The sequence below is a fragment of the Pterocles gutturalis genome, unplaced genomic scaffold (genome assembly GCF_000699245.1).
Source record: "Pterocles gutturalis isolate BGI_N339 unplaced genomic scaffold, ASM69924v1 scaffold17691, whole genome shotgun sequence".
In the NCBI taxonomy this organism is placed as follows: domain Eukaryota; kingdom Metazoa; phylum Chordata; class Aves; order Pterocliformes; family Pteroclidae; genus Pterocles; species Pterocles gutturalis.
In genome coordinates, this window is record NW_010105845.1 from 1,208 (window position 1) to 11,695 (window position 10,488).

At 34.1% G+C, this 10,488-nt stretch overlaps 1 protein-coding gene across 1 annotated transcript; it reads left to right on the forward strand.

Moving 5' to 3' along the window:
* Positions 1-212: 212 nt before the first annotated feature.
* On the forward strand, positions 213-9,005 carry ASPN (asporin; the record flags this gene model as incomplete). The annotated part of the gene is made up of 6 exons (XM_010087559.1): positions 213-325; positions 2,368-2,581; positions 2,936-3,046; positions 5,424-5,517; positions 7,185-7,323; positions 8,533-9,005. Coding segments are annotated over 6 exons (869 nt in total), but the record flags the coding sequence as incomplete, so codon positions are not given.
* Between the last annotated feature and the right edge of the window lie 1,483 nt (positions 9,006-10,488).

The window sequence follows — 10,488 nt, forward strand, 5'->3', positions numbered from 1 at the left end:
CTGAAACCATCCACACATTTTTGTCATACATTCTTACATAATTGGCTCCTCTCATCAAATATTGCTTTCTATCCTTTGCTTTATGGCTGTTCATATTTTCTTTCCAATCATAATCCTCAACAATGTTACCGTGTTTTGCTGTTTAGCAGTTAATTTCTTTGGACTTGTATACAGGCACATAATGTTTCTGTTTATGTCACACATTTAAATAGGTTTGACATCAATACCTCGCAACATTCCACCAGATACTCGTATGATTGACCTTCAAAATAACAAAATTAAAGAGGTCAAGGAAAATGATCTCCAAGGACTCACATCGCTTTATGTAAGCTTGCTATTTTCCAAGTTTGAAATCTTATTTAGTGATCTGAAATATTTTGATACTTTTAAAATGCAAAAGATATTTTTCTTCTCCAACAGTACCCATAACAATAGGCTAACACCTGCATATGGGACTGCTCCCACAGAGTAAGAAGCAAATTTCTTTGAGCTGTAAGAACTATGATACTTTATACAACATCCAGAAAATGTACCATGTGTATCTTGCCAAAAAGACCCTCAAGATTTATTCAGTCCTTAGCGTCCACAGAAACACTCCTGACATTTTAAAGGCTGCAAGACAAGTGCTCCTTTTTTATCCACTGAGCTGTAAAACAGCAGAAAGAATTTCGTCTCACAGGAGAACTCGAACAATATTTTCTGAGAGTATTTATTTTCAAAAGCACATGGCATTCAACTAACACATCACTGAAACTAATGTTACAAACCCAATTCACCTGAACAGAAAACAGACCGCTACTGAATTACTGAAAAAGCCAGGTGCTTTACTACTATTTTTTTAATGCACTCAAGTACACACATAGAGACGGGCTTTAAAGTAAGTGTAACTAGCAACTGATAAATCTAGATATTTACAGTACACAATAATCCCTTTTTATGAGTCCCAGAGGCCTGGAAAGGTAGATTAAATCTGTTTTGGAACATTTATTTCCGCAAGTGGTCACTCCAGAACCAATGAATATTGACAATTTTAAAAGATTCATTGTAAAAGTGAAAAATCTGTTCCAAAAGTTACAGCAAATTAACAACATTCTATTGCACATTAGAAAGAGATGAAACACATTAAACTAACATTTTGAGTCACATTTGGTTTCTGAGCAAGAACTGGAAATTTACCAGATCTAAGTGTTTGTGAATGAGCTTGTTAATTATTACGGGTTAAGTTAGCATAGAAAAATTAGGAATTACATAAATTCATTGTTTGCAACAAAAGTGTTTCCAATTCCCCTTAAGCGTCTGGTGTCTGAGTACAGAATGGCCTCACCAGCAAGTTCGGAGTAAACACACTAACTGTGGTTTATATTCGGTATAAAAGGTCTTATAGAAACTAATCTCCAATGACTGAGAAAGTCACTGGCATACGTCAGCAATCACCGCATTATATAGGAGTCACTACTTTGTACAACTTGTCTGAGTACTAGTCTACTCAGCAAAGGCGCAGATGGCAACTTGGATTAGGAAGGAGCATTTCCTGTTTATTTCCTTACGCTATCCCTATTTCTTCTGGGAAAAAAAAGATGAAATCTGTTTTGCTCTACTTTTTTGTTTTTCTCACAATTCCAGAGAGCGGATGACTTACCAACAGTCCAAAGAAATAAAAAAGAACAAAAAAGAATAGTCTAGATATGGAAATGCAGAGATGTGACTTGACATGCAAAACAATTTCAAACAAGTCATATTTTGCAATAACTCATTACGAGTTCTCTGATAACACCTAGTAACCAAGATTTAAAAACTGTCCCTAAAAAGGATAAGTGTACTGTACAGCCAAAAGAGACACTTAAATTCACAGGAGTTGAAAAATTATGGCACATAAGATACAAATTCATGTGTATATATTAGCTGTACACAGGACATTAACTTTTAAGAAATTCAGATTAAAAACCTGACTTTTCTTTTGCAGCATTATGCTGAAATAAAAGATGAAATTCCGAGTTTTGAGAATTCATCTGCATTAAGGAACAACAACAATAAAAAGAACATAACCCCCATACAAACCCACAAAATAAGACAAACATATTGTTTTGACAATTCTTTTCATTATCATTGGCACCGTGTCAGCTCTGACTAGTTTTTCTCTACCTTCTAGTTGATTCTCCATCTTCCAGGTTCTTTTTTTTTTTCCCCCACAACAAAGTAAAATGCCTGAAGTATATACAAAGAGACAAAGTTTGGTATGATGGAAAAACAAAATATTTTAAATATTTAGTAGTTAAATTATATATCAAATTAATGACTTAAAAATAATAATCATAACATTCTTGTATAGAGACATTTTCTTTGTACTGCTCTTCCCATATCTCATAGGCACTGGCTTTGAACAACAATAAAATAGCCAAGATCCATCCAAAAGCCTTTCAACCAACGAAGAAGCTACGGCGACTGTATTTGTCCCATAACCAGCTAACTGAGATTCCAACAAATCTACCAAAAACTTTAGCAGAGCTCAGAATTCATGCTAATAAGGTTAAGAAAATCCACAAGGATGCATTTAAAGGAATGAACTCTCTGCATGTTTTAGGTAAGTTCAATTAAGTAGCAAATGCCTTTATCAAAAATGTAACATATTATATATAATATTAATTCAAACATTTCCCCAATGTGCATTTTGCTCTTAAAGAGATATCCATGCCAGCTCTTTCACTATTTAATTTCTATGAGAAGTTGCTACATATGTCAAGTTCCTGGTAACCCTGCAGGCTAAATTAGACAGCCTTTATTCACTGAAAGCTCAGAACAGGTAATCAAAGCCAAACATTAGTTAATGCTTAGAACATCAGAAATCACAAATAAAATGTAATCAGCTGTTTATGACTTAGTCTAACATACACAAAATTCCTATGCCATAAATACTTTTTTTTTTCCCCTTGGACAGAAATGAGTGCAAACCCTCTTGACAATGAAGGAATAGAGCCAGGGGCTTTTGAAGGAGTAAATATCTATCATATAAGAATTGCGGAAGCTAAATTAACTTCAATTCCCAAAGGTATGCTTTGTTTTACCTTTTCTATTTTACCTATACCAGTATACTCCTAAAGAAAATGCTTCAACGTTATTACTATTATTAAAATATTTACAAACTCTGGTTTGTATTGTTTATTACTACCAAAGTACCTCCTACCTTATTTTTATTTTGGTACTTAGCACCCAGTTCTACATCCCAAAAGTGTGCATTCACATGCGCACACACAGCGCACACGTGCTTGCTCTCCAGCCCCCTCTCCTGTCTGCTCACTGTCAGGAGTTCCAACTCCTCTCAGAGTCATCCAGAGACTCTTCTCAGAAGAAACAAGGTGAAGAAAACCATAATGAGATGTCACTTCGCATCTTTCACAACAGCCACTCAAAATCCTTATAAAGAAAGTACAAACCCCCCTGATATTTGATGTGGATCACAAGGGATTCAGAATTCCCACTTCCTTTATGCATTTGAGATGAAACCCCCAAATTTCTAACTTTAATTTTGAGTGTTTTAAGTGACTCTGCAGCTCAAATATGCTCTGCAATATAACTACCTCAATGCAAAACCCAATACAGCATTTTATATATCTTTTGTTGGGGTTTTGCTAAGTAAAATTTAATATTAACATTTTAATTAAATTCAGTATAACATACTATGAAATTAAATCATTCCTTCATATAAACCAACTAACTTGTGATTTGGAGGCAGCAATAAATTAAAACACTTTACAAATCACTGACCTCCACACACAAAAAAGAAGCATGAGGAACACTCTACCTGCATTTTCTGTAGGTCACTGTAGTATTTAACCAAAATCTCATGATTTTCAACTGCTCAAAACTACTAGCTAAGAGGAAAAGGGAGGAACTAAAGCACAATACCATATGTTGTATCATTCATCAACTTACAGGTCAACTAAATGTTGGTCCCGAAGACATTTATTTCTGTATCGGATAATGAACTTGTTTCTTATTAAATTTAATCTCTTCTTGTAGACAGATATATATGCAGAGTATCCCTGTAGCAGAGAACACTAAAAAAAAACCCCAACAACAAACCAAACCAACTGACCCCAACTGTTCAGATAATTCTAAGACCAGAAACTATCTGGCTGCCTATGTTGAGACTCCCCAACACACACACAAAAAGACATTCTTCTAATATCATAATAATACCATCTCCTGTCACTTAGCACAAAAAACATACATAAAATGATTCAGATTTTGTCTGTGTTATAGAGAAATTTCCGATAAGGTAATGCAGCATGAGGTCCAATATGAGGTGTCAAATAAATACACAAATCATAAACAAACAGGATTTCTGATGAATACATTCTACACAAATGGAAACTAAATTTGTAGATGTTTATATCTGCAAATGTTATAATGACACAAAAAGACTAAAAAATGTAACTTACAAAATGCACTCAAAACATAAACTGGGCAGATGGGCAGTCTTTCCTCTTAATATTACAACTCAGACACAAGCAGCACCTGTCAGAGTCGTAAACTGGAACGGAAACTGGGAAAAAGCCCAAGCAAAAACACTAAAGGATGTCATCTGGCATAAAGACAGACTGTAAAGCATACCACTGTTCTTTAGTGTTGTAATGCTACAGCAAATAGCAATGGGAGCAGCGCTCTCCTAAGCCGTCTGTGGCTTCTCCTGCCTGGTGTCAGGGTGCCATCTAGACAGATGCTAGTAAAACTGAACAGAAGATCAGCAAACAGAAATTCAATCTTGTGACCATCTTTCTCTGCCTTCACTAAAAGGCTATTGTAAAAAAGATTCTCCACCTCCTGGTCCATTGACAGATCATTCTGAATTGGGACTACTTGGTACCACATGAGAAAACACTCAGCGTACCAGCACGGGAAAAAGCGTACCAATATCTCATTTTGCTTAGGGAATGCTGAAAGCTTTCCTCGCAGACCACATCTGAAGAGCTATAACAGCACAATTGTTATATCACATGGAAGAAAATAAGCATCTACAAATAACTGTCACAGGTTCCATAGGAGTTGGATTTTGACTACCAACTGTTAGATAATTGAACATAACATAATTTACATCTTTGACACGTTAACCAAATGTATGTGAAAGTTGTTACAAAGAAAGCTAGTAATATTACACCAAATTTTGGAACTCTGAAATCTTAATATTAGCATATGCACTTTGACGTATTTATTTTTTTTAAAAAAGTTGCTATTTTGTACCAAATTATGTTGATGATTTTTTTTTTTTTTTATAAAAAGTAACACACTTGTATCCAATATCCAATGCCCCCAAGATTCTTCACCCAATCCTAAATACAAAGGAAAAAAGATATTTGGAACATAAAAAATATTCCAACAAATAAGTTGGCTAATTTTTCTCATATGGTGCATTTGTTTTTCACCAGACTTGCCCTCAAGTCTACTAGAGCTTCATTTAGACGACAATAAGATCACGGCAATCGAACTTGAAGATTTTAACCGGTATAAAGATCTTCAAAGGTAAAATTCCCATGCAGAATGCTTTTATTTGATAAAAGTTCAGACCTAGCAGCATCTCTTATTTGATACTTCTCTTGTTAATGGGAGAAAAGAGAATTTAAGAGTTTTAGTAAGAACTGTTATAAATAAGACCAAACTTAAAATAAACAAAACCAACATTAGCCTTGTTATTACGTCTTTCCTACAGTTCACAATAGACATGTATATTAAGAACAGCATCTAATTACAAAATGTAATCATAAATTCTTACCTCATGGCACCTGGGTGTTGTGTAAGATAGCATGGCTACTATATAATATCTCAATAATGCCTCAATTAAGCACTGCATGTATTTCTCACACTCAGAATATACGAACCTTTGTGGTCGCATTATTGATCAAGAGCATTCAGTATTTTTCTCTAGACTGTTCCCCGTCAGGCCCAGGCATTTTAACTCCTTGGTCACTCATCTCACAAATCACCCCCCAAAATGAGGTATACAGCAACACCAACTGATTTTGGGGATTTCTTTGGAACCGAATGCCTTTCTTACAACTAAATTCATAGGATTTAGAGTCATAATACCTTTTTAATTCCAGAGAAGGCCTATGTGTACTGGAAGGAGACACTCCATACACATCCCAAAGAAAAATAGAAAAGGATGAAATGAAAAGGGAAATCTGAGACTTATTTATACAAACAAACAGGAAAGCTGGTAAATTATAAGATCAGATAAATTCTCCTCCTGAAAACTAGCCCCAGAGAAATACAGTAGCTGGTAAAGGAAACAACTTGATAACTGCTTCCAAATGTGATGTGGTTTAAGAAAAAGAGAAAAACACATGTTTCTGAAGAATATATCACTGATGCAGGAGAAAAGGAGGAAGTTCTTTCTGTAAAGCTCAGGTAGGTACTCTGAAAATATGGCTAAGCAGCACCAAATTTCAGATTTGGTAATAAAAGCTAACAACAGAGAGGAACTACTGAACTTTGTTTAGACATCAACTTCAGTTTCAGAACAAATCAAGAAAGAAAGGAGAAAAAGGGGATTGCAGGGTGCGTGGAAACAGCGATTCCAAACTAACCTGTGCCTCCGCCTTCCAAATCATCTTCCTAAAAATGCAGGCTGAAGTGTTAGAGCAAAAAAGTCTATGGCCTAAACTACTGAAAATGTGGAAGTAGGAAAGAAGGCAGTCCCGCTTACATTTAAAATATAGTTTGACTACACTATATATATAAACTGTCCCTTTACAAGAAACTTGCTCTTCTTTGGGTATTTTTTAAGAACACCAGACTTTTTATTACTGTGAGTATACTTTGTTGCTATATGACTTGATAAAAAAGCATAATCAGTTTTACAAGCAGATTTGTTGATGTTTATCATTTAACTCTTGCCACTAAAAGTAGAAAAACTGCATGCAAAACTGGACAATTGCTCACATCAGGCTAGCTGCTGTCCTTTAAGTGGAGACTAAATTAAGAAAAAATATTTGTTAGACCAATGGTGGGCTTTTTTTTCTATCAGAGGTAAGATTTCATCATTTTTCTCCAGTTCTTTTTTTCCTCATTTCTACTCCTGTGTAATTCAATCTTGGGGAAAAAAAAGAAAAAAAAAAAAAAGCATGCTCTTCAATGCTATTGAGAATCTTGATTAGTTTTTAATTAAATGTTCCTTGTACTATTTCTAGGCTAGGCCTTGGGAATAATAAAATCAAAGATGTGGAAAATGGAAGTTTTGCCAACATACCAAGTATACGTGAAATCCATCTTGAAAAAAATAAGCTCAAGAAAGTTCCTCCTGGATTACCTGAACTGAAATATCTGCAGGTGATATACTAAACTTAATACAAAGCTCTAGTAGTTACACGTTACTTGATTGTCACACTGCCATACTGATTAGGACATAATTAAAAAGCGTAATTAATTGTCACATATATTTTGACATGACTCTCATACTAGGAAAACCTGATATCATGCATGTACTTAAAGAAATAAACAATATCAAACACCAGGAATGCTTCCTAGAAGAAAAAGGAAAACAACATGCTATACCTAGAAAATGGTTCCAGAAAGTTTGTTACAGATCTATCATAGTTTCCGTGTTAGCAAGCCAGAGTGGAAATTTTTCCTTCATGTGCTGAAAAGTCTTAAATCGAAAGAAAATTATTTATGAGGTTGAAATTATGAGATTGATAAATTTGCATTTAAAACTAGATAATTCTGCAATAAAATGTTTTCAAAACACATTTAATTCCTGGATTTTGCAGTAGCAATTAAAATAAAATATGTTTCATAAGATGACATATACCTTAGGATACAGAGCAGAACAAAGCTTCGGGAAACATGAAGAAATGCAGAGATGACAGAGCACATGATAAGCTATTTGGTAAAAGCTTTTACCTCTGATTTTAATTTCTTTCCACTTCTCATTTCACCTTCAATTAAAAGAAAATCTTTTGAGGTGGTTTTTAAAAAACCTCAAACATCAACTTATAATATAATGTAAAATTAGATATACAAACAATATAATTCTTTTGTCAATATACATTATTTTACTTAACGAATTCTACACTCTACTATCACAAGCTACATCAGCATTGGACTGATATGTTCCTATAACTATACTGACAAATCTCTCCTAATACCAGCTTTTCTAGAGACTACTTTTTAAAATGTATTAAATTACTGAAAATTTGCATTATGGGAGAATATAACACTGCATCATTATAATTCTTACTATTAGAGAATACAAAATTGCCTTTTAGGAGAATGTTCCATAAGAATAGAGTCAAATTATTCTGACAACACAGATAAAATATTGTATAACTTTTTTTTTTTTTTTTTTTTGGTGGGAGAGGCTGTGGCAGGAGGGAGACTTTTTTTAAAGATAACACCAATTTTTAATTCCTGTTTCTATTAAAGTCTGCATCCAACAGATCTTATAGTAAACCTCAGTTATCCATATGCCAATGATGTGTAGACATTTTTCCCATTTACATATTAACTATTATATTTTGCTGTTTCTTATCGGTGCAGGTTGTCTTCCTTCATTCTAATCATATTGCGAAACTGGGAGTGAACGACTTTTGTCCAACAGGAAGAAGAAAGAAGAAAGCATTATACAGTGGCATAAGCCTCTTCAATAATCCTGTGAAGTACTGGGAGGTTCAGCCTTCAACCTTCCGTTGCATTTTAGCCAGAAACAGCGTGCAACTTGGAAATTTCCTCAAGTGACACCAAAGTCGGTTATTTCCAAAAGCAACTTGTCCAAATCAGTTCTACAATACTTGAAATTTTCAGAAAAATGCCAATTTTACACTATTTAACCAGTTTACAAAATATGTACTATTTGAGAGATAATTAGAAACAACATGTTAGTAGGATCTATTGCATTATTTGACAATGTTCAACATATATTTGAATAATTTAAACAAAAGCCTTCATATCTTACAGACGGACTCTTGGAAGTGGAACTGGAAACTGTATTTGATGTTTCCTATTATAGATGTCAAATTCTGTACTTAAATCACATAGTTTTGACATACTCTTTCTCTCAAACAAATCCTAAAAAATAAGTGGAAGTGACTTTTTCCATAGTTAGGACCTTTTCCTCTGTCAAAAAGTGTTGTAAGAAAAGTTTATCAGACTTCAAATACAACTTCTTGTGCCATTTTTGATAATCAGCCAAGATGCAATAAAAAGGTACGGTATTGTGAGGTCTTCTGTCTCTAAACTAGAACATTTTTTTATAATCTATTAAGTGAGATAAAGGAGTTTCATATCAAGAACTAACATGCAAAAAACTTTAGAAGTTTTTTGGTATTTTTTTCTTTCAACTTTAAGAGGTAAATGTCCTTCAAATGTTTTGCTATCAATACAATTTGATGCACTCTGAACATTAAAAAGTAGGATTCAAGATTTATCATATGCTTCAAGCTTGATAGGAATTATTATTAAACTCCCTTTAGGCCCGCACAAACATTTTCTTTTATGTATAACAACTGTAATTATGTTTTTCACTTAATTTTTTTCCTCTTCTATATTTTGACATCACACGGGTTGAGAATCCCTCATTAATGTAAGTACCTTAAAATTGCTGAATGCAAGCAGATAGCTGGAACTCAGCTGCCCTGACTTCTTACAAAGGTCAGCACGTAGAATTCTCAATACTGACAGTACTGTATAAAATGGATATTTTATATGTCTATTTAGTGTATATTTGCTATTGGGATTCAAAATAAATTAAATAAAATTAAAGAATACTTGCATTTGTATACTTGATTATATGACAGGTCATGTCAAACCATTCAGAGATTATAGACGAACACCTTTTTGACTTGTCTCTAGATATTTTCTCTATTCTTCCCTTTTCCAAATCTACATACCTTGTGGGTCATTTATCACTGCTGTTCTTCACAAAGTTAAAAATTCAACACTTTATTTGAAGCAGCTACGGGAAACAACACAGACTAGTAGTAAAAGAAAATACCACATAGAAATCAACCAATTTCCAATTTCTCAGCCTTTCTACCACCTCTCTAAGTACACTAAGCAATAAGCATCAAATCTAACATCTCTTTTTTTTCATCTGCTCTGTCTCTTTGTATTCAATATTTTGTTAGGACCACTATTCTGTTGAGACTCAAAACCACACGGGGAGAAGAGGGAGAGTGGGCCAGGGGAAGCTTCTATTGAAGAACAGTTTTTGCAGCAGAAATCCTGTAAAACATTTCAAGGCAGAAAAAAAAACCTAAACAAAACACAAAACGGATCTGCAGATCACCAAGGATCTTCCTATTCCTGGCTTCTGAAAATGTTTCTAAAGGAGAGTATTTCCTAGCAAATAACATGGGGAAAGCAGTGATCAGTACTGAAAATAGCAGTCAATGAGTATATTCTTCATCAGTTGGTCTAGTTTCTATCTATGGCTAAAGAAGTCCTCAATATGCCGTCATGCGTGAAGAGCTATGATCTCTAAACATAGGCAAGCCT